Source organism: Borostomias antarcticus (genome assembly GCF_949987555.1).
Source record: "Borostomias antarcticus genome assembly, chromosome: 10".
In the NCBI taxonomy this organism is placed as follows: Eukaryota; Metazoa; Chordata; class Actinopteri; order Stomiiformes; family Stomiidae; genus Borostomias; species Borostomias antarcticus.
This window is the reverse complement of record NC_140243.1, coordinates 23,066,704-23,091,839: the sequence shown is the minus strand read 5'-3', so window position 1 is coordinate 23,091,839 and position 25,136 is coordinate 23,066,704. Positions and strand designations below refer to the sequence as shown.

The following is a 25,136-nucleotide window of genomic DNA, read 5'->3' as shown; positions in this document are numbered from 1 at the left end:
GTTTCTCTTGTCTTCTTCCTCTTCCCGCTCCTGTCTGCAGTGTCGGGAGGCTGTCCTGTGGGGAGAGAGTTTGTCACAGCTTTTCTGACCAATTACATGGGCATTGACAAGACCCATTCCCTGCAGCTGGTCCTCACCGCCCAGGGAACCCCTGCCATAGTTGAAGTCCATCTGTTTTATCCCCCCTTCACCACCAAGGTGGCACTGGGCGGGAAGGAGACCAAATGGGTGAGCGTCCCTACACAGGCGCAGCTCCAAAATACGGGGATTTCCGCCAGCGTTATCCAGGTGAACTCCAGCGCTGACATTTCTTTGGTTGCCTTCAATTTGCGTGAAAAAACAGGGGACGGAACCATAGTCTTACCCTCTGATCAGTTGGGGGTAGAGTACCGGGTCATCACACCTCGTGGGCCCTTTCTGCACCTGCTGGGAGTGGTGAATGGCCCCCAGCCTAACTCTGTCACCTTCACCCCAACCTCTGACGTGGATATCAAGGGAATTAAGAAGAAATGGCTAGCTAATAGGGGTGTGCGGGTATACCTGGGGCCTTACCAAAGCTACCTGCTGCAGAGTTCCTCCGCTCTGACAGGGATGCGGGTGACGTCACAGCGTCCTCTAGCAGTCCTGGCGGGGAACCAGTGCTCCTTAGCGAGGAAAACCTGCGAACACGTGTATGAACAGCTCCTCCCTGTTCACCTCCTCTCCACTTCTTACCTGATCCCGCCTATGCACATCGACGGAAATGCGAAAGACTTCGCTAGCATCGTGACCACACAGGATGGCACCGTGGTGACAGTGACACGTGGAAAGTCCTCCACCACTAAGACACTGAAGGCAGGCCAGGTCTTGACGGAGCCCATTACGCGCACTACCCCTGTGAAGATCCAGAGTAACAAGAAGGTGATGGTGATGTACTACAGCGACAACTATCCCAATGACCCCTTCTTCACATCCATCCTGCCCTGGAAGGTGGCCAGCGATTGGACTGTGGACACCATAAGGGGCTTCAAAAGCACGTTGGTAGTCCTATCAGAGCGGGATGGTCTCCGCAGTGTGAAGGTCAGGGCCAAGACAGCAGACTTAAGTGACAAACTTCAGTGGAAGATCTCAACAGATGGAAAGTATGCGTGGAGCATTTTCCCTCTAGGGACGCAGCAGGGTCATTTCACCATCCAGGGAGATGCCATTCTATCTGTGTACATCTACGGAGGCAAGTTGTATCATGGTTATGGTACAACAGGTGTATGCACCTCAGGTGAGTACTCAAGAAGTACTACAACAATCCTCCCTCCTAAGCACTTATTGTATTGTATTGCACTGTACTTTAGATTGCTTTTCTTCATCCTCAATCTTTAGATTATTTCTTTCTTTTCTTCAGCACTAGATTATGCTCGTAGTCACTTATTTTAGAAAGAAGATGCACTTGTGAGTTCTGGCAAGTAGTAGTACATTGGCTTTTCCTACGTGCAATTATTGTTAGTCGCTTTGGATAAAAGCTTCTGCTAAATGACTGTAATGTAATGTAGGTACAGTAGGCTCTTCTATGCTAAACCTTGTCACACTACACTGATATATCTAAGCTGTGTTACCTAGGCAGGGTGCACTAGATTTCACTATACCATACTACGCTACACTGCCTACAGTATTCACATCAAGGCTACACAGATTCCTGCTAAAGCACTGACATATCAGCTTGAGAAGTGTGTACTGTATTACTATGAATGTTGTACTGTAGGCACACTACTCTAGAGCATCTGCCACCACTCACTTAACACTGTGTTGTGCCAAATTCTTCAGGCTCGCTACCCCCCACCCCTCCACCAGACCCCTGTGACAACGTCAAATGCAGAGAGAAGGAGGAATGCAAGCAGGGTGTGTGTGTTCACATCTCCACGGCAACCTGCCGAGCGGTCGGCGACCCCCACTACCAGACCTTTGATGGTCATCGGTTTGACTTCCAGGGGACCTGCACCTACACCATGGCAACAGTTGCCAAGCAGGACAAAGGCCTGGCTGCGTTCACGGTGCTGACCAAGAATAACCACCGGGGGAGCCGATACGTGTCCTACGTAAGGACGGTCACCGTAACCGTCCATAATCAGACTGTGGTCATCAGCAGGCATAGGAGCCGGGTGCAGGTGAGAGGTCATCTGTTCAAGGATCAGGGGTCAGTAGTGGGGTCACGGTTAGGGTCTAACTGGGGATCTGGGGTCACACATGCAATACTGCATGAACATAAAGTGGGTCTATGGTAGGTGAGGGCCAATGAGTGGTGCTAACCCACCCCCCTTCCTCCCCAGGTGAACGGAGAGCTGGTCTATCTGCCAGTCAGCCTTGCGGGAGGGAAGCTGAAGGTGGCGCTGAGCGGTCCCTACGCCGTCCTGACCACAGACTTTGGCCTGGTGGTGAAGTACGACTGGAACACGCGCCTCTTTATCACAGCTCCCAGCAGCTACTTCCGCCTCCTGGGGGGCCTGTGTGGGAACTACAACGGTAACCGTGGCGACGACCTTTCCGACCCCTCGGGTACCGTCCTCTCCACGGTGCTGGCGTTCGCCAAGAGCTGGAAGACGGAGGACAGAGACCGCTTCTGCAACGACGACTGCAGAGGACGCTGCCCAAGCTGCAGCCCCGAGCTCAAGGAGAAGTACGGGAACAAGAACTTCTGTGGTCTCCTGACCCAGACAGACGGGCCCTTCGCCAGCTGCCACAAGGCCCTGGAGCCAGGCATATTCCTGGAGAACTGTGTCTTCGATGTGTGTACCAACAAAGGTGCCAAGCAGCTGCTGTGTGATAGCCTTAAGAGCTACGATGATACCTGTCTGGCCGAGGGCATCCAGGTCAACCGGCAGTGGAGGATGGTCGCTAAGTGTCGTACGTTTTTTTCTCTTCTCTTCCCCCCCCACCCCTACCCTCCTCTCCCCTACTCCGTTCTGTTCTCTTCTCATTTGTCTTCACTCCTAACCAGAACTATCCTGTTTCCTCTCCTCTCAGCTCTGGAGTGTCCAGCCAATAGCCACTACAACGCCTGTGGCCCAGCCTGCCTCGCCACCTGCAGCGACCCCAACGCCCCGGCCAAGTGTAAGGGCCCCTGTGTGGAGGGCTGCCAATGCAACAATGGCTTCGTCCTCAGCGGGGACCACTGCGTGCCAAGGACGTCCTGTGGCTGCCAACACCAGGGCCGCTACTACCCTGCAGGCACGAAGTTCTGGGCTGACGAGCATTGTAGCAAGTTGTGCAGGTGCATCCCAGGAAAGGCGGATGCACAGTGTACCTCAACAAAGTGTAAGACGTCAGAGGTGTGTGGGCTCCGTAGTGGGGTCAGGGACTGCTACCCATCATCCTTCGCCACGTGCAAGGCCTCCGGCGACCCCCACTACCGCACCTTCGACGGACGGAGGTTTGACTTCCAGGGCACGTGCACCTACGTCTTGTCCAAGTTGGTGGTTGGAGGTGAGGTGGACTCCCCGTTGGTACCGTTCGAGGTTCAGGTCCAGAACGAAAACCGAGGCAAGAACAAGGAGGTGGCCTACACCAAGACTGTCTCCATTACTGTCCTGAACCATACCCTGACCATGAGCAGCGACACCCCTGGGAAAGTTCTGGTAGGCTCCTGGAAACATGGCTACTGTGTTAGGACACACACGCACAGCTAGAGACAGACAGACAGACAGACAGACAGACAGACAGACAGACAGACAGACAGACAGACAGACAGACAGACAGACAGACAGACAGACAGACAGAAAGGCAGATGGACAGACAGAAGACAATTTTAAGAATTTTCACACAAGATAATTGGAATTTGTCTTATCGCACATCCCTCTAAGATACACACACACACATACTGTAGCCACACAGTGCCCACATAAGCATTTTACAGAGGTCAAGGTCAGCTGTAGGGTCAGCCGCAGTGCGGCATCATTAGAGCAAATATGGGTTCAGTTCAACCAACTGCACTCCAGCTGTTAGTTCACATCCAACGTGTAACCGCCGTGTGCTACCAGGGATCAAATCAGCAACCTTCCTTTTCATCGTCATCTCTAAACACTAGGCCAGATTTCCGTCCCTACAGAGATAGCCCACTCCTAAGTTATCTTTTTCAAGTGAAAGTCAAATATGCATGTCATTTTTGTCATGCCAATCAACGGTATTTTGTGCCATACATTGTCATCCTAAAAAGTCTTTCCTCATGTTTTATATCTCTCTGTCTCCAGGTAAATGGCCAGTTTGTCAACCTGCCGTTTGAAGCTGAGTCTGGGGCCAGCCATCTATCTGTGGTGAGGGGTGGCTACTTTGGTGTGGTGAGGACCAGCTTCGGCCTCACTCTGAAGTTCGACTGGAGGAGCTACGTAACTCTGACCTTGCCCAGCTCCTACTCCGGCCTCGTTGCCGGCCTCTGTGGGAACTGGAACAGCCAAGGGGGCGACGATTTCCTCAAACCAGACCACAGCCCTGCCCCCAATCCCACCGCCTTTGGGTCCAGCTGGCAGGTAGGCAGAACCGTGGGATGCACCAATGATTGCCCAGGGGGGCGTTGCCCGCAATGCGACCCTGGCCAGGGGAAGAGGTATCGGTCGAGGGAGTACTGTGGCCTGATAGCAGATAAAGCAGGTCCGTTCAGACAGTGCCATGCCACGGTAAACCCACAGGACTTCCTGGAGGACTGTGTGTTTGACCTCTGTGGGTACGGAGGCCATGCCTCTGCCTTGTGTAACGCCCTCACCTCCTTCAACACTGCCTGCCAAGACGCAGGAGCCACCGTGGAGACCTGGAGATCAGACAAACTCTGCCGTGAGTTAGACAAACACATACACACACGCACACACACACACACACACACACACACACACACACACACACACACACACACAGACTATTCATCTTGAATGAACACAATCCCTTTCTGAAATTGTGTGTGTATGTGTATCTCTTCTGTGTATGTGTGTGTTTACTTACTCTGTGTGTACACATATTTATTCTGTAAGTGTGTCTAACTAATCGGTGTGTGTTTTACCTGTGCTTCAGCACCATCCTGCCAGGCCAACAGCCACTACGAAGTGTGCGCTCCAGGCTGCCCAAATACCTGCAGCCCGCTGAAAGAGCCGGAGGCCTGCGAGAGCGCCCCCTGCAGTGAGGGATGCGTGTGCGACGACGGCTTCTTGCTCAGCGACAGCGCGTGTGTTCCCGTGGCAGAGTGTGGCTGCGTGCACCTGGGTCTTTACTACACCAGCGGGCAGGTCTTCTTCCCCGGCACTGGGGGGCGCTGCAGCCCCCGCTGCGTGTGTAACGCCAATGGAGGCGTGGAATGTGACGACACATTCGCTTGTGGCGCCAATGAGCATTGTGCGTTGAAGGACGGCGTGCAGGCCTGCGTCACCAAGCAGCCCGGCTCCTGCCTTGTGGTCGGGGTCAGGGAGTACAGGTCTTTCGACGGCCGTGCGTTCAGCGTGCACGGGGACTGTGTGTTTAAGATGGCGGAGGTGGAGAGGAATGATGGAGGGATTGCGGCCTTCACTGTGTTGGTACAGCATCTGACCACCCAGGGAAGAGTGACCAGGAAGGTGGAGATCCAGACCTACGGCTACAAGATCACCATGGATCCTGGACTGATCTGGGAGGTAGCGGTAGGTATCTGTACATTAGTGGTAGATTTCGATTGCCATATAACTCTCCATCCATCCATCCATCCATCCATCCATCCATCCATCCATCCATCCATCCATCCATCCATCCATCCATCCATCCATCCATCCATCCATCCATCCATCCATCCATCCATCCATCCATCCATCCATCCATCCATCCATCCATCCATCCATCCATCCATCCATCCATCCATCCATCCATCCATCCATCCATCCATCCATCCATCCATCCATCCATCCATCCATCCATCCATCCATCCATCCATCCATCCATCCATCCATCCATCCATCCATCCATCCATCCATCCATCCATCCATCCATCCATCCATCCATCCATCCATCCATCCATCCATCCATCCATCCATCCATCCATCCATCCATCCATCCATCCATCCATCCATCCATCCATCCATCCATCCATCCATCCATCCATCCATCCATCCATCCATCCATCCATCCATCCATCCATCCATCCATCCATCCATCCATCCATCCATCCATCCATCCATCCATCCATCCATCCATCCATCCATCCATCCATCCATCCATCCATCCATCCATCCATCCATCCATCCATCCATCCATCCATCCATCCATCCATCCATCCATCCATCCATCCATCCATCCATCCATCCATCCATCCATCCATCCATCCATCCATCCATCCATCCATCCATCCATCCATCCATCCATCCATCCATCCATCCATCCATCCATCCATCCATCCATCCATCCATCCATCCATCCATCCATCCATCCATCCATCCATCCATCCATCCATCCATCCATCCATCCATCCATCCATCCATCCATCCATCCATCCATCCATCCATCCATCCATCCATCCATCCATCCATCCATCCATCCATCCATCCATCCATCCATCCATCCATCCATCCATCCATCCATCCATCCATCCATCCATCCATCCCATCCATCCATCCATCCATCCATCCATCCATCCATCCATCCCTGCATACCATCCATCTACATCATCCCTCTTTATCATCCTCCAGTAATTTGAATCATAGTTTTAATAGACTGGTGAGATTATGTCGTCATTGTGTAGGCTTTAAGTTTGCATTGACACCATTTAGTGTGTAGCAAACATACTCTATTCAGAGACCGTATTTTCTACATTTTTTGCAAATCCCATTCATTATTCCCATAGGGATTTTGGACTACACACCAAATGGCAGAAATGATAACTTTTCAGTCTACAAAGTGGCATCAGACCTCACCACTCTGTTAAAGTCACTCATTAATGGTAAAGAAGCCTACTTCTAGGCTGAAAATGTGCAACATTGCCTTATATTGAATGAGTTTCTGAATGTGTTAACAGATGTCTAGTTTATATGTTTTACTTGGTAATCTTCTGGAACAGTGTTGCTTGCTTACACAGCTCTTTCTTGGTCTCAATGAGATTAACCTGGTAAAATAAACAAGTAAAATCTGTATCTGTATCTCTCCATCCATATTATAGAAAATGCTTACAAGATGCTAAAGTTGTCTCTCCTCTTCTCTGCTAGGTGGATGACATCAAGGCCCACCTTCCTCTGTCTCTAGACAATGGGAAGGTCCAGGCCTTTCAGAGTGGGATAAATATTGTCGTGTTAACAGACTTTGGCCTGAAGGTGACCTATGACACACAGAGTGGGGTGATCCTCAACATCCCCTCAACCTACAAGGGTGTCACTGCCGGTCTCTGTGGCAACTATAATGGCCAACCTGATGACGACCTCCAACTGCCCAATCAGCAGCAGGCTCTGACAGTGGAGGCGTTCACCGCTGGGTGGGTCATGTCACAGGAAGGGGTGAAATGCCAGACAGGATGTGACGGGTCGAAGTGTCCAGGAACCGAAAAGCAAAAAGTGCCCGAAGCAGAGAAGGCCTGTGACATCATCAGGGCGCGCCAGGGCCCAATCGCAGGCTGCCACACAGTGCTGCCCCCTGTTGGCTACTATGATGCGTGCGTGAAGGAGGTAGCCACCGCTGGAGGGGGAGCGGCAGCGGTGTGTCCACACGTCCAGATGTACGTCTCCCTCTGTCAGGCTGCTGGAGCCAAAGTAACCAGCTGGAGATTGAACATCTTCTGTCGTGAGTGAGATCTGATGTTTGACAGAAAAGACCAAATCTATTTAGTCTTTGGTGTCTACGTCACTACTGCTATTATTCAAGAACACAATTCGTTCTGTTCTACTTTGACCAAGACAATTTCAGTCAATATATAAAATAACTACATCATCATCATCATCATCATCATCAACTTTATTTAGCAGACTCGGGTCCATAAATCACATACAACAATTAAAAACACCACCAAACATAAGACATAAAGATTAAAAAATAATAATAATAATAATAATAAACAAGGCACTTGTACCAGTATTCCCCTGAATTGGGATGTATATCTCACAGTGACATTCCAGGGATTAGACAGCAACTGAATAACACAATTCTGCGACCCACTTAGACGGCAAATGAATTTGTGCATTAAGTTTATCATAAGTGCCTGAAAGGTGCTAATTCTGGCCATGCAGAACAGTTCACTAGCACTACTCCACCTGGGCTTATTCATCAGAATCCTAAGTCATTATAAGCAACCCTAAGCTTGTGGTAGCTTGCTTTTTTGAACTTCACCCATAGAGGGGCAGTATACAACGGAGTACAATACGCTCTAAAGAGACTGAGCTTCACATGGTCAGAACACTAGTAAAAATTTCCTAGCCAGCATATTAGCTTGTGCATATAACATGCGGTGCTGGCTATACATGTTATCATCATCTGACATTTGATCTGTTATGATATGTCTGACAGAAAGAAAGATGGGAATATGAGGTCATTATCCCTCTTTGCCCTGACGATTATCACACTCTTTTTTGAATTGTATTTCACATCATATTTAACACCATAATCAATCAACATAATCAAAGATTTGTTGAAACCCAGCACTGCTAGGAGAAATAATAGCCAGGTCATAGACAGCCTCTTAGCTGGTCAGATAGATCATCCATGTGTAACCCAGGTATATTTATAGGCTGGACACAGTGTAGAATACAAAAATATTTCCTTTATTTTTTAAATACAATAACATTAAAAATACTTTTATTCTACACATATAAGAATACTTGAGAGCAATGACATAGAAAATAGATATATAGGACAGTCAGGATACCACCAAGGCCCATCGCTGACTCTTAAGCTGGCTTGGCTTCTGGCCGATGACTGCGGTGAGAGAAGGGGGTTAATAAGTATGGTGACTCCACTACACTCTGCCTTATTGGCTACACTTCACCTCCTCAGAGCAACCCAGACACTGCACCTCCGTAGAGCAACCCAGACACTGCAGACCAACCCAACTGGTGCAAAAGGCCCCAACTTTTTAGAACAGCCTCCGCCAGGTAAACCAACTGCACACCTAATATCAGCGAGTGGGGAGATGGCTGGAGCATACAATAGAATACAAAAAGGATAAAGAAAATAAACACACAGCCAACTAGCCCCGCACTTAAATCATCCAATCTCACAAGGCCAACTGTGAGCGAAAGACTGTAAGCTCACTTGCGGTGGCCAGTCAGCTGATTTGCAACATAAACTCAAACTAAAAAGAAAAAAAGGAACAGTGGTCCAACATTAGCACTTGTTTCCCCGTAAACCGGATGCTTCTAGGTAGCTACCCACATCCATTCAACAGCCAGGCTGCGTTCCGAATCGCATACTTCTACTTCTTACTACCAGTACCTACTACAGCTGCCCTTAGAAAGTATGTACTTTGCAAGCAGTAGGCATCCAATTGGGACATACTACCCTGTCATAACATTGCGCCTTGAAATTTGCCCACATCCGTCGCTGTCCATAACGCGACATTCGTCTACAGCTGTCATGACTCGCACATGTGATGCAAATTTCCACTGCGCACAGGATTGTGGGTCAGAATAGCCAGAAAAGCCTGCTGGCTTGCATACTGCAAAATACGACCGGATGTAGTAGGACATCCTGGTATTTTTGCCATACTGCATGTGGCATACTATGTTTTGGGACATACTACATCCTGTTTTGGCATACTATATAGTAGGGTAGTATGCGATTCGGAACGCAGCCCCACACTCTCTGCAACTGCCTGTTGCGCAACTGGTTAACCACCCCGATTGCAACAGCACAGCACACAAGCAAAGACACCAAACTTTTCCCCGCACCTCGACACTGGCGAGGCGTGAGAGAACCGGAAAGAGAGACGGGTCGCTGCCTCTCTGCCTGTGTTAAATACCTGTACATCACTAATGGTTAATTATCTGCCTCCCTCTACTGGCTTCACATGTATAGATTAAAGAGGGCTAGATACATAAATCAGTAGTGTGCTTGGGCTTAAAGCCAAATTGGTTATCTGCAGTGCCAAAGTAAAGGTTTAATCTATCTAATAAGATTTTCTCCAGTACTTTGGATAACACACTGGCTATTGCAATCGATCTGTAATTATCCAAACTCCCTACCTTGCCTGTTTTGTCCTTGATAACAGGCACAAGAGTAATGGCCAACAGTGCAACATGTATACTGTAACCACCCCACTCCTGTCCCTCTCTCTCTGTCCTCCCCAGCACTGAAATGTCCAGCAAAGACCCATTATGAGCTGTGCTCCTCCACCAGCTCCTCCACCTGCGCCTCCCTGAGTGCCTCCCCACACTACGATCGCTGCCGGGAGGGCTGCCAGTGTGACGAGGGCCTGGTGTTCGACGGGGAGGAGTGTGTTCACCTGGATCAATGTGGCTGTTTGGTGGAGGGGAGGTACTACAAGGTTAGTATGGACCAATCACTGACCATCGTGGCTCGCTGTCATGTATGTCCAACAGCTTCAATAACAGAGAACACAAGCATTTATGAATAGATTCATCGTTGGCACTGTAGGGGCAAAATAATCTCCTTTTAAATGTGTTGTTGTTAATGATGATGTTGTTATTGTTGTTGTTGTGATTGTCAGTCTGGCCATTCGGTGATGCTGGAGGAATGTGAGAAGGTGTGCAGTTGCAAGGTGGGGCGGTTCAGCTGTCAGGCTGCCCAGTGTGGCAAAGCAGAGGAGTGCAGAGTGAGGGGCGGAGTCCTGGGCTGCTACCCTACAGGTAACAACCAATAGACAGCCGGCTCCTCCCCTCTGACCTCAGGGGTAAAGGATGAATACATGACACAGCATGTCTAAATTGTTTGTGTATGCAAGACTGGAAGGTTGTATAGTAGCCGACAGCATGTGAAAACAGCACGCTGAAGCTTGTACTTGGCATACCATACTGTAAATGAGCAAAATATGAAGCATGGATGGCATGGCCACAGATGCTTCATTCCCACAGTTGAATAGCATCAGGCTGCTTCAATGGATAGCACACTGGGAGAGGCTTCTTCCGTGTATATGTTCTTTATTTACACTTTCTCTGGAGCACAAGTAGCAGAAAGTCAATTCTTGCAAAGTATACTGCTCCTATACTAAATACTGTAGCATACTGTAAACATACTATGATATTTACAGTAGTCTGTATTCTAAGTAAGCAGTACTGTACTGTATGTAGCAAAGAATCCAAGTTTTTCCTCAAACCCCACTCATACTCTACTGCGTTGTGTCTCGCCAGACCCATGTGCTGATGTGCAGTGCAGGGAGAAGGAGCGCTGTGTAGTGGAGGAGGGCCAGAGCCAGTGTGTGGCCCAGTCCAAGGCTCATTGCTGGGGTTTCGGAGACCCCCACTACACCACCTTCGACGGGCGGCCATTCTCCTTCCAGGGCACCTGTTCCTACACCCTGGTCAACACCACGGGCCTGGACCCCACCCTCACACAGTTCTCCATCCTGACTAAGAATGAGCTGCGGGGGAACTCGGACGGCTCCTACCTCAGCTACGCTACTCTGGACCTCCTGGGCCACCGTATCTCCATCACATCTGGCCAGAGGGGAATTGTGGAGGTGGGTCTGCCAGCCAATCGGAGAGAGAGTCAGTACTGTCGAGTGAAAGACAGGTGTAATTGGCTCAGTTATCTTCTCACAGTAATGTCTTTTTTTTCTTTCTTTCAGGTGGATGGTGTAGAGAGTAACCTACCAGTCACTCTGGAGTCTGGCAGCATCACTATCACCCCGTCAGGCATTAGAGCAACCATCCAAACAGCCGTGGGGTTAGAGGTCACCTTCGACTGGAGCACCCTCTTCATGGTCACCGTCACCAGCAGCTACTACGGCAACCTCCAAGGCATATGTGGCAACTACAATGGTAACGCCGATGACGACTTCACCACACCCTCCGGGGTCTCAACAACCAATATCACGTTGTGGGCGGGTTCCTGGAGCGTCGCCGATGGCGACCGGTTCTGCTATCACTCGTGTGAAGGGGGGTGCCCTCGGTGTTCAAAGGCTGAACGCGCCCTCTATGGCGGGCCGAAGTACTGCGGTGTGTTAGCGGACAGCGCCGGGCCATTCGCTTCCTGCTATGGGAAAGTGGAACCGAAGGAGTTCCAGGCAGACTGTCTCTTCGACGTGTGTCAGAACGACGGCAGGCAGGCGGTCCTGTGCGATGCGCTGACCGATTACGTAGCAGAATGTCAGGACGCAGGAATTAAAGTCTCACCTCAGTGGAGGACCATAACCAAGTGTCGTAAGTAAACACACACACACACACGCGCACACACGCGCACACACACACACACACACACACACACACGCACACACACACACACACACACACACACACACACACACACACACACACACACACACCAAACATACTCACATGCTCCAATTGGCCTTTTGTTTCCTCTGATATTACTTTCTGATGCTAGTAGCTATTATGGAAACATGTATAATGTATGATATCATTCCTCCCTATGCCCCTCCCAGCTCTAGCGTGCCCTGAGCATAGCTCATACCAGCTGTGTGGCTCTGCTTGTCCTGCCACCTGTGAAGAGCCTGACCCACAGTGCAGCCAGGAGTGTGAAGAGGGCTGCCAGTGTGACCCGGGCTACGTCCTCAGTGGGGAGAAGTGAGTCAAACATTCCCTGCTTCCCTCTGGAATATGTAAGGGTGGGACCTATGCCCACCCTCCCATTTCTCTCTGTAAAGTGCATTGTGTTGCCTCTGTGTATGAAATGCGCTATGTAAATAAAGTTTGATTTGATTTGATTTGATTTGAAACATTTCCTCAGTGAAGACCTAGGTCTAGCCCTGGTCCAGGTTGGTGTACTACTTGGGGCTCTGCCCCGGTATACCGCCCTGCCAGGGACCACTCATTGCACCATAGACTTTTTTCACTCTTTCTGTATTACCGCATCTATAGGCAATATTATTTAGTTACTTACCGAACTGAAGACATTTTTTGAAAGATGAAGCTTTTTCTCCAAGGTGGCTACAGTGGTCTGTTTTTTTTCTGGGGTTGGCCTAGCTCCCTTAGTTCCACGGAAGGGAAATGTTAATGCTTCAGCTTAATAAGACATTTTGGATCATTCTAAGCTTCCAACTTTGTAGGAATAGTTTGGGGAAGGCCCTTTTCTGTTCCAGCATGACTGTGCCCCAGTGCATAAAGCAAGGTCTATGGTTGGGTGAGGTTGGTGTGGAAGAACCTGACTGGCCCGCACAGAGTCCTGACCTCAACCCCCTCAAACACCTTTGGGATGAACTAGAACGGAGATTGGGAGCTAGGCCCTCTCGTCCAACATCAGTGTCTGACCTCACAAATGCTCTTATGAATGAATGGGCAAAAATTCCCAGACACAAAATCTTGTAGAAAGCCTTCCCAGAAGAGTGGAAGCATTTATAGCTGCAAAAGGGGGACCAACTCCATATTAATGCCTATTAATTTTGAATTTAGTCATAAAAGCTATGTCCATATAGTGCATTTCAAGAAAAAATATGTCAGTAAACTGTCAATTCGAGTTACCTGGTTCAGTTTTTGGAGAATCTTGTGGGTAAAATGCTGTCTAAATCCAATCTGATATTACCATTTCATTTTTAGGTGTGTCCACCACCTGAACGAATGTGGCTGCACCTACGACGGCCGCTATCACTTGCCCGGCGAGACCTTCTGGTCAGACAGCGCGTGTGAGAAGAAATGCGTGTGCAACGGAACGACACAGCAAGTGGTGTGTACGCCAGAGAGCTGTCAGGACGGCGAGCACTGCGCGGTCATCGACGACGTCCAGGACTGCTACCCGGTCACCTTCAAGACCTGCTCGGCCCAGGGGGACCCCCACTTCCGCAGTTTCGACGGTCGCCGGTTCGACTTCCAGGGGAACTGCGTGTACCGGCTGGCGCACGTGTGTTCTGGTGACCCGAGGCTGGAGAGGTTTGAGGTTCTGTTGGAGAACAACAACCGGGGAAGCACCAGAGTGTCTTATGCCAAGATGGTGACAGTCAGCGTGTATGGAAACACATACACCTTCTCAATGGAGCATCAGGGCCGTGTCCTGGTGAGTAGCATGGAACAGACCTGTATGAGAAAAGAGATTAAGTTGACCTAAATTGAAATTGAAGCTCAATTGTAATGTAGGTACATGAGGCACTCATCTTTACATTGAGTTTCCCCTGCTCGGACAGTTGTCTGACATAGTGTGTGTGTGTGTGTGTGTGTGTGTGTGTGTGTGTGTGTTCTGCAGGTGGACTTGGAGGCGGCCTCCCTACCATTCTACTCAAACCATTCAGGGGTCAAGGTGTACCAGAGCCGCTCAAGATCTGCCGTGCTCGAGACCCACTTCCTCAGGGTGTCTTACGATTGGAAAAGTTCTGTGAGGGTGCAGGTTGCCAGCACCTATCACAGCGCCATCTGTGGTCTCTGTGGCAACATGAACGGTAGCCCTGGCGATGACTTCTTGTTGCATAATGGGAAACAGGCTAAGAGCGCGAACGAGTTTGGAAACAGCCACTTGGTGGCAGAAGTTCCTGGCTGTTCCCGCGAGTGTAAGGACTGCGCCCCCCCACTCCCTCCTGGCAGCAAGCTGCCCAAGTACACCGCTGCCTGTGATGTCATCGTGGCCAAAGACGGCCCCCTCAGAGACTGTATCACCCGCGTCGACTCAGCCCAGTACCGTGACGACTGCGTATATGACATCATACAGACCAAGGGTCAGCCGGAGTCGGCTTGTGACATCATCAGTGACTACGTGGAGGCGTGTCAGGGGGCGGGAGGCGTGATCCAGGCCTGGAGGAGGATCGACTTCTGCCGTGAGTCCAAATCCAAATCATATCAAATTAAGAGCTTATTGGTCATATGCATGAGGATGGAGGATTTATGTTTTTTTTAAGGGCACCCTGCTTACACACAACACATAAATTGCAATTATAAATATAAAACATACAAAAAATATAATAATGATAATAATACATTGGATTTGCAAGACAACTTTATACAGTAATAGGCCTAAAGCGCACACATTGGGAAGTAAGCTCACACATATAGGAGAGACGATGCATTAAAGATAATAAACCAGTCTAAAAAAATGAGTTGTTTCTTAACGGTAGATAAGATGTCAGATATTCTGTATGGGGAGCGGTTTTCTACTGAGCCTCGGTGCTGTGCAGCTGAATGCATGGTGCTAAGACAGGCAGAGGAACGGTGAGGAAAACAGCTGAGGAGGATTGGAGGGAGTGTGAAGGAGCGTATTATGGAGGAGGTCAGAGAGATATGTGGGGGAAGTGTTGTGGTGGGAAACATATTCAATTCATTGTGGCACAGGGAGCCAGTGGAGCCTATGGAGGGGGGTGGGTCAGAGGGTTTGGTGAGCGTAAGTAGTTTTCTAACAGCTACATTTTGTAGCTGAAATCTATTTGAATTAGTTGGAGTCTATTTAGAAGTTTGGCTGAGATACTGTAGGTGGGAGGTGACGGATGAGGTGACGGGTGAGGTTTTCGGTGCTGGAATGAGAAAGTGAAGGGGCGGAGTCTGGAGATGTTGTGGAGGTGGGAGAATGTGGACCTGGTGGCATTTCTAATATGGGAATCAAATGAGGAGGCATTGTCCAGGATGACACCAAGACGTTTGACCTAAGCTGACAGATGGACAGGGAAACCATCAATGGAGATGTTGAAGTTGGTGGCTTTGAAGAGTGTGGCCTTGGAGACTAGGGTTAGGGTCAGGGTCAGGGTTAGGGTCAGGGCTAGCTTGTGAGGTCCTGTAGGGGGTGAGTGTGGGAAAGTGAAGTGTAATGTGTGAGTTTTTATGTGATGTATAGCTATAGTAGTAGTAGTAGTAGTAGTAGTAGTCATAGTAGTAGTAGTAGTAGTAGTAGCAGTAGTAGCAGTAGTAGTAGTAGTAGTAGTAGTAGCAGTAGCAGTAGTAGTAGTAGTAGGATAGGAGTAGTAGTAGAACTGTATTAATCCCCATGGGGAAAATCGCATCATCAGCATAGAAGTGGATGACTGGTATCAGCCATTCTTAGGTTTTCTGGGAGGGTATTCCAGAGGCTGGGGGCATGGAAACTGAAGGCTGCGTCCCCATGTCTGTTGGTCCTGGCTCCAGGAGCCGTTAAAAGTTCAGTGCCAGAGGATCTCATGGACCTACTTGGAGTATACAGTTAAAGCATGGCTGACATTCAGGTGCATGCCTGTGGAGAGCTAATAAAGCTAAACTACTAAAATAATCTTAAAATCTATTCTAAATCTGACCGGTAACCAGTGTAGTGATTGTAAGACTGGTGTGATGTGAGCCCTCCTACTGGTCTTACTGAGGATACGTGCTGCAGCATTTTGGATCATTTGGAGATAACTAATAGCTTTCTTTGGTGGACCAGATAGGAGAGCGTTACAGTCATCTAACCTGCTACTGATAAAGCATGCATTAGTCATTCACTGTCAGCCTGGGAGAGAAAATGTTTCACCTTAGCAATATTTCTCAAGTGATAAAAAAGATGTCCCAATATGGGCCTTATATGTCACATTCCTAATATGGGCCTTAATATGGATAAGCAGAGGGTGAGCGAGTGAGCCCCTACGCGTTTTAGACACGCCCTGTCCTGGGTGCATATAGAGTATGTGACTATAGAGTATGGGAATGCATATCTGTGTGTTTTAGACTCTGAACGCGAATGGTGTTTGTGTTGCAGCCATGTCCTGTCCTGAGAACAGCTCCTACAGCCTCTCCTCCCCCGGCTGCCCACACACCTGCTCCTCTATCATGACCAAGAGCCGACAACAATGCAACTCTCCGGCCACGGAGGGCTGCGTGTGCATGCCGGGCTTCCTGTTCAGCGAAGACAAGTGCGTGCATCTGCGCGAGTGCGGCTGCCAGCAGTGGGGGCGCTACTTGTTGTCCGGGCAGGTGTTCTACCCAACAAGTGACTGCCGGCAGCGCTGCGTCTGCGTTTCAGGTACGGTGGCCTGTGTGGCGGCCTCTTGTGGAGCCAAGGAGCACTGTGGCGTGGTGAAGGGGGTCCGCGGATGCTTCCCCAAGTCCAAACCCCACAAGCTGTCTTGGGTGGATCGGATTATTGAGAAGATTGGTGGAGTGGTAGGCTAAAAAAGACAGTTGACAAGAAACTGTACGTTTCTATAAAACAAGTCTCAATGTGTTCTTTACAAATGTTTTGTTATGTGATGGAAGATAGGTGTCTTTGAAATTATTGTCTACACTATGAAATAGTCTGCACTATCAAATATACATTTTTTAAGCATTCGTATCATTTAAACACTTTTTTCTGTCAACATTGAGCAATAATAAATATCTTTCAGCAGTGCGTAATGTGTTGCCTCTTGTTTGTATACGCAGTCATTGGGCTCATTCACTCCACATGGTACTGTAGCTCTCTTTCTTTCTCTCTCCAGAACCCCCCCCGCCCACACACACACACACACACACACACACACAAACAAATAAAAACACACCCATTCCTCTCCAACACCCTCATATCTGTCTATGCCAGAGCTAAGATCCATTTCTTGGCTGAACATTTCTGTATGTTTTATCACACATGTTCTCATCACATATTTCCTTTGTGGTAATGAAGGGTTAGGGGTTAGTGGTGGTTAGTGGTTTGTACAGTACTGTACAGTGGAAACATGATGTTTTCTTCATACATATGAATATATTAAATGTTTTAAGTGTTATTCATTGTATGTGCATACTATTTAACTCCTGGGGCTCTAAACCCTGTGTGAAAAGTAGACGGGCTCCTGAGAAACTTCTATCAATTCTGGAAATTAGTGTTGTAGTCAAGACCACCTGAAGCGAGACCAATGACCAAGACCAGACTGTATCGAGACCAAGTCATGACCAAGACCAGACTGTATCGAGACCAAGTCATGACCAAGACCAGACTGTATCGAGGCCAAGTCATGACCAAGACCAGACTGTATCGAGGCCAAGTCATGACCAAGACCAGACTGTATCGAGACCAAGTCATGACCAAGACCAGACTGTATCGAGGCCAAGTCATGACCAAGACCAGAGTGTATCAAGACCGAGACAAGACCACGACTTTGTAGCGTTGAGAACGAGTCAAGACCAGGACCAGACCAGGACCAACTCTACTGGGAATCCAGAAAACAGCACAAATGACCCCTCAACTGTCTGGCAAACACACAATGTGGTGGGGGATAATTAACTTACCTACTGTAGTAGAACAATCTGTCAATTAGTTGAAATACCACCAACACACTTCCAATCAATACACAGAACCATAAACAGATTTACAACAACTATGATACGATTCCCAGATCCTGTGTAGGCGTCTCTATCTATAGCCGGTGAAATATGCCATCAAGTTCAGATGAACGAATCATTGTTGCTTAAAAACCCAGATGTTTCTTGTGGAATTCAACCAGGATGATATCCTTTAACCTGCCTGAGACACATTTCCTGTCCCCTCCTACAAAGGCTTGGTAAAGGAGAGGAGAGACTGCAGAGTCATGCTGAGGCTGAGGCACGCACGCGCGCACACACACACACACACACACACACACACACACACACACACACACACACACACACACACACACAAAGCCAGCCTCCCCTCAGAGCTGTGTCCAGAAATGAATTTCCTGTAAAGGACAATAAATAATCTATCATTCATATACACACACACACACACACACACATTATGTAATGCTCCAGCCCTGTAACGCCGTATTATGAATACTCCTCACGACTGGACTTGTTCAGGTGGGTGCTAGTACTGTATGTAAAACCTATAACTAGATAAGATTGCTTTTGAATAACGGCCGAGGAGGCCTGTTATCTCTATAGGTCCTCCTTGTCTGTAACTCTTCACTTGCAGTGAATAGGTTCCACCCCAGAGTGGATGGGTGTGGAGACCAGGGAGAGTTCTAGAACTCTTGAGCTACTTCTTTTTCCTGGGGTCTGGGTTCTGGGCTGGGGGAGGATGGCAGCTTGGTCGACCAGGCTGCCATGGTTTGCCTGTTTCACCAGGCTATGAGGATGGAGGCAGATGAGATAGACTGAGGATTCAGAGGGAGAGAGGGGCCATCTACTGCATCACGCAGGCCTGAAGCCTGCCTCCCCTAAGAGCTGTGTCCAGCACCCCCTCCTGGACTAGAACAGGTACTGCCGGTGTTAGTACTGCAGTCCTGTTGACTGTGCAGTAGTTTATAGTCTAGTTTGATAACACACGAGTTAGTAAGTTGGTTATAGCCTGCCTCAGTCCAAAAATGTGATATATGTTTGTGCTGCACTTAGCTTGGGAGGTAGAGCGGCCGGCGATCGGAAGGTCCCAGGTTCAATCCCAGCTCCTGGCAGTGTGCCAAAGTATCCTTCTACAAGACAATGAATCCCATGGGTCGCATAGATGATACAGTACTTTATTAATCCCCTTGGGGAAATTCTATGCATCTATGTATCTAATAGCTCAACACACAGCAAAACAGAACGACACAGCAATACACAACACAACACAAGAGACAGACGACAAATTCAATCAATCGACATGTCATAAAATGTGAGCCTATGATTTAAAAAAAAAAAAAGTGAGTAAAGGGCATAAAGTAAGCAATAAACTAATAAAAGGGTCAGTAGTAAAGTGCACAAGAAAGGAGGGGGGTGGGGGGAGGGCAGGGAGGGGGAAGAGGAGGGGGTCAGGTGAGCTCAGGTCAGACGCCCCCGCCCGCAACAGAGCTGTTAAACGGCTGTTGGGACAAAGGACCTCCTGTGGCGCTCAGTCCTGGAATGCAGAGCAATGAGCCGCCCACCAGGGTGTGGTGGAGAGGCTGGTTGACGTTGTCCATGATGTCTGCATCCTCCTCTCTACCACGGCCCCCACTGTGTCCAGACTCCGCCCCAGCTGGCTTCATTACACCGTCGCCTCACAGGGAGGAGGTCTGGGTTCGATTCCTGGATGGGCTATTATATCTTCCGGGCCTTTCTGTGTGGAGTTTGCATGTTCTCATGCTCACTTGGGTTCCCTCCACATAGAACCCCAATATGAAAAACATGCAGAAGAGATCGCTCTCCTGTCTGTCCCTGACCAGGATTGGACAGAGCACTTGGATTGGTCCCATGGCCCCCGGACAGCACAGGATGGGTCAAAGGCAGAGAACTCACCAGGCGACCCCAATATGTGTGTGTGTGTGTGTGTTCCTGTTCCATTGCACACGTGTGCTGGAGTCAAGTTCTGTGTGACAAATAAAGACTTCCAAGTTATGCTATAACCGTCTATACTTCCATCTCATGTTTAAACAGGGGTGTTGCAAGACTAACGTATTAACTGATTGACTATTTGGTGATTCAAAACGAGCACATACACTCATTGACAGGTAATTCTGAACAACTCAAATTATTAGACCTCATCATCACAGTTTTAAAAGTTTATTGAGTCAAATCATCAGTAGTTTCATGATTCTGAAAATATCACACATCTGTACAACACATTTAAAAAGAACAGCAATAGGTTTGAAAAAAAGATAAACATAAAATCATCCTTTGATTCATCACTGCTAAATCAGACATCACACCCTGGTGACCGGCTGCATTAAAAGGCACATCACAAGTACAGTAACAATACAGTGGTTGGCATAGACATCCTAACCCTTACATAAAAAAGCAGACCCTGACAATGTTCTTGTTCTTAATAATATAGTAACAGCTTCAGTGTCAATTCCATTTCAACTCTACCCATTTAGCGACTTGATGGTAGAATTGAACAAACCCTTTTCAAGATGCATGTGCATAATGGACTGGATTGAACACACTGTACCTCAACATGTGGCTAAGAAGCATAAGAAACAGACAGGTACATACAGGATCAGATTTTTTCCCTTTGAATGTATAAAAAGACTGTTCACTGTTTATCACGGGATTGACTGTCCCTATAATGAGGTTTTAGTGACCTCTAGGTACCGGTAACAACAGATCCATACTCAGTTTCCCGTGTCCCCAGTGCTCATCGGAACCATGGGGGGATGAACGGTCAAGCAGACCTTACACTACTAGGTCCTGAGGACAAAAACCTGCTCTAGCGCTGATCCGTGGTCAGTTTCACAGAGTTCAGGTTTGAACGGGAGCACACAATCAGGAAGTAAGCAGGGATATAATTTGATATCTACCACGGATCATGATTTTTTATACCATCTCCACGAATCATGATTTTATACCATCTCCACGGATTACGATTTTATTCCATCTCCACGGGTCATGATCTTATATGCCATCTCCACGGATGACGATTTTATTTCATCTGCACGGATCATGATTTTTATACCATCTCCATGGATAATCTGCAGGAAGGAGGGATCAGGCCCTAGCGCCCCTGCAGCCTGGCTGGTAGACTAGCCTGGTGCTCTCAGAGGGCTGGTCAGAGCGAGCCCGGGTACGAGGAGATTATAGCTGCGCCACTGTTTACAGCACGCTAGTGTCACTGTGCTTTAGTTAATGCACTGGCAGATACACACACAGTGGTACCATATCAAACAAACGCATGGGCACACACGCGTACACACAGACACAGTACAGTGCACATTGGCGCACACACGCGTGCACGAGCACACAAACACACACACGAACGCACACACACACGCGCGCACACACACGCACGCACACAGAGGATTGCCAAGAATCGCTCATCTTCAGGTCATTAACTACAACATGTACTTTAAAGTTGCAGTGTTATGTAATGCTGAACAGCATTCTAGCCACTGAAATACAGATGCAGACCTTTCAGGCACATGAGATTCAGGCACACAGCAACAGTCATGCCCTTCCAGTCGACACTAGTTAAGACAAAATACATTCAGAACAAAAGTTCAGATCATGATCCAGTCATGCTGGCGTAACAGATGCCATAGATCACACCTACTGGACTTTGAGGCTGATTTGTTTCCAAGATAATTGTGCTGTCCTGAAGAGGCTGGTGTAGTACAGTAGTGTGAAAAAGTAGAAAATGGTCGGTGGGTTTGGGTTAATGGTGGTTCCTAATGTTTAAACACCAGTCATTCAGTCAGACAGTCGGTCAATGAGCCAGTCAGTCAGTCAGTCACACACACACACACACACACACAGGTTCTCACACAAACATGGCAGGAGACACGAAGCTGTCTCCACGGTTGACGGCGGAGGGCTGCTCCTGGTGTTCATTGACCACGTCGGTGTAGGGAGGCGGGACTTCACCGTGTCCAGGGTCATCCCAGCCGGACGGGGCGGAGGTGTAGTAGTGCTCCCCATCATTGGCCTCATCTCCCTCCTCATCACCATAGTACGCATCCAGGTCCTAACACACACACACACACACACACTTTAGATTTATGTACTGCAATTGCAAACTTCTCTAAACTAAGCCATGCATGTAGCATAAATGATTGATTTTCACTTAATTAATTTGTTTCGAATTAACTTGATTTTTCACTTGATGCCTTTGATTCTACAGTAATTAACGATTATGAATATCTGTTACAGACAGTGCCTATACTGGGTGCGTTAAGTAGCTGAGCGCTCAGTCAGCGATCAGTGATCAGAATTCACTTAACGGGCTGCTCGGTTACGCTCAGACTGATCTGCTCAGAGCACAAGGGAGCAGTTTTGAATTATGATCTGTTTGAGTCAAACACCACATCATAATCATCATCATCACCTGAGCAAAAAAAAACAAGGGGCGCGTTTTGGCTTGGGAATCGTTGGGACGCTGCTCGCTAATCACACATGACTGACAACAGGTGAAAAGTTCTCGTCTCCTAGCAACTCAGCGCTCGGTTAGAGAAGACCGTTAAGTGGTTTTAAAAAAACGCTCAGCGCTCAAAATGAGCATTCTAAGAGTGAGCGCTCAGCTACTTAACGCACCCACTATGAGCTACAGCAATATCTAGCTGTACAGATCTATGCAGATGACGAAGCTGTGACATCATACCGTGACTGGCTCGGCATTCTGGGAGTCGCGGTTCTGCTGCTGCAGGGGTCTGTCTACTGACGCCGGGTCACGACTGGTGTTCAACTGCAGAAACGCAACCACATGCATACAATATAACTCAGGCACATACAGTACAGCTTAACCATGGCGGATGGAGGCCCCCACTGAAGTGGCCAAATGGTTATCTGTCCAACATTGATGACATCTCAGTGCACATGGACTCACCCTGTCATTGGAGCTTCTGGTCTTCTTAGGGGGAGGGGGCTTATAGTTGGGAGGCCCACTGGGAGAAAGAGAGACGGGCAAGAGTTGTGTTATTGGCGTACAGGTGCTTTGAGAGATACCGTACAGCACACATCTTAAACTGTCAGAAGGGGAGACACACCGGGAAGAGACACAACGGTAGTAAATTGCAAAGTCGATAGAGGAGAGTAAAGACAGGAAGTGAGATAAGATGGAGAGAAAAGACAGGAAGTGAGATAGGATGAGAAAAGATAAAGGGATAGACAGCCCAACAGATGGATAGATGAACAGGTAGACTGAGGGACTGACAGACGCATGCTCTCCTATTGACAGAAAGATCACACACACGCACGCACGCACGCACACACGCACACAAAGACTCTTATACTGTAGCTAGTGACACATGCCACACGTACTCTCCGTTGAGCTTGCTGTCACGGTGTTTGCGGAACATGGCGATGGCGGTGCCAATGATGGCCAGGGCCAGGATGACTGCGATGATCCCCCCAATAATACTTCCTGTGGTCGGACCTTTCTCTGGCAGACGATTACCTGAGAGTGAGAGAGAGAGAGAGAGAGAGAGAGAGAAAGAGGGGGGAGAGAGAGAGAGAGAGAGAGAGAGAGGGGGGGGGGGAGAGAGAGAGAGAGAGAGAGAGAGAGAGAGGGAGGGAGAGAGAGAGAGAGAGAGAGAGGGGGGGGGGAGAGAGAGGGGGGTAGATGGAAAGAGAGAGAGAGAGAGGGAGGGAGAGAGAGAGAGAGAGAGAGCGGGAGGTAGATGGAAAGAGAGAGAGACAGTGATCCAAAATTAACAAAATCCCTGGCTATGTACAGACTTAGTGAGCAGAATAGTTGCTATCGAGCTCGGTTTCCACCTCCATTTTGCGTGTTCAGTGGATGCATTGCCTGTCTTCTAGAGAGACATCTAGAGAGAGAGAGAGAGGGGTCTGTCGATGTGTGTGTGTGTGTGTGTGTGTGTGTGTGTGTGTGTGTGTGTGTGTGTGTGAGGGAGATCAGAAGAGAGAAGCGCGCGTTTCCAGGAAAAGTCTCTATTAGAGTGTGGGGTCACATGGGTTATTAGGACAATCACAGGAGCCAGGAAGAGATTCCTCTAATGAAGCGTGAACAACGACGAACAGAAGAAAAGACACGCACAGATACACGCGCGCGCACACAACTAGAGGTGTGCCCCAGCTTATTATCCAAACTACATTTCCCAGGGGGCTACGCTAATGAGGAGGTGTTATAGGGCAAGGAGGGGGTGAGCTCTTTGAAGGAGAACTCCTGTCAGAGTACAGAACTGTGCAGTAGGTGCTGAGTCTACCATTACATGTTGTTAGTCCTCTGTTTAAGACTCGGTCCTGATAATCAACACCACAGTTCAATTCCCCATTTCCCTTTCTTCCTCAACTAACACGCTTCATACTGGCTATTATGAATGTTATGAATAGTTATATGAGAGACAGTAAAGGAAGATATTCTTTCCTTTCCTTAAAAAATGTATTACAAAGCTCGTGAAATCACATGGCTTCACCCCCCCCTGTAAAACTGGTATTGTGGTTTCAGCTCCACTATGAATTTTAAAACACAATAATTACCTGACAACTGCATTTTTCATGACGCCGCTCATTAAACACTCGAAGCGCTCAACGCTGACATTTATAGCATACAGTGATCATCATTCAATGCATGGTGAATTTAACAGGTCTGGAGGGAGACACAGGTGATTTACACACATGGCAGGGTGCAGGTACACTGTCATAATCTAGAATAATTACAGCATGTAGTGCCACCAGCCACCACATGGCGGCTCTATACCTCCACCGAAACACAACAGACCAGTAACCTTCCACTTACTCTGATGACACTCTCTCTCTCTCTCCCCCCCCTTTACCCCCCCTTCACTTCCCATCATTCAAATGCTCCACCTGCTATTTCTCTCT

General features: G+C 48.5%; 2 protein-coding genes across 2 annotated transcripts in view; one reads left to right on the top strand and one right to left on the bottom strand.

The window, feature by feature from the left end:
* Positions 1–96: 96 nt before the first annotated feature.
* On the top strand, positions 97–17,123 carry LOC311314291 (IgGFc-binding protein-like; the record flags this gene model as incomplete). The annotated part of the gene is made up of 15 exons (XM_084444631.1): positions 97–1,255; positions 1,798–2,138; positions 2,301–2,874; positions 2,995–3,605; positions 4,218–4,794; positions 5,029–5,621; positions 7,179–7,746; positions 10,245–10,441; positions 10,625–10,763; positions 11,265–11,593; positions 11,702–12,275; positions 12,518–12,659; positions 13,629–14,082; positions 14,269–14,833; positions 16,711–17,123. The coding sequence occupies 15 exons, from the start codon at positions 97–99 to the stop codon at positions 17,121–17,123; spliced, it is 7,236 nt and encodes a 2,411-aa protein (XP_084300757.1).
* A 3,287-nt stretch (positions 17,124–20,410) lies between these two features.
* The window catches only part of LOC311314396 (nectin-2), a 71,951-nt gene continuing 67,225 nt past the window's right edge, over positions 20,411–25,136 (bottom strand). Inside the window, exons 7-10 of the mRNA XM_084444739.1 lie at positions 23,613–23,748; positions 23,179–23,236; positions 22,954–23,037; positions 20,411–22,320 (exon numbers count right to left, since the gene is read on the bottom strand). Coding sequence (XP_084300865.1) covers positions 22,117–22,320; positions 22,954–23,037; positions 23,179–23,236; positions 23,613–23,748 — 482 coding nt within the window. The 3' untranslated portion in view covers positions 20,411–22,116. The remainder of the gene's footprint in view (positions 22,321–22,953; positions 23,038–23,178; positions 23,237–23,612; positions 23,749–25,136) is intronic.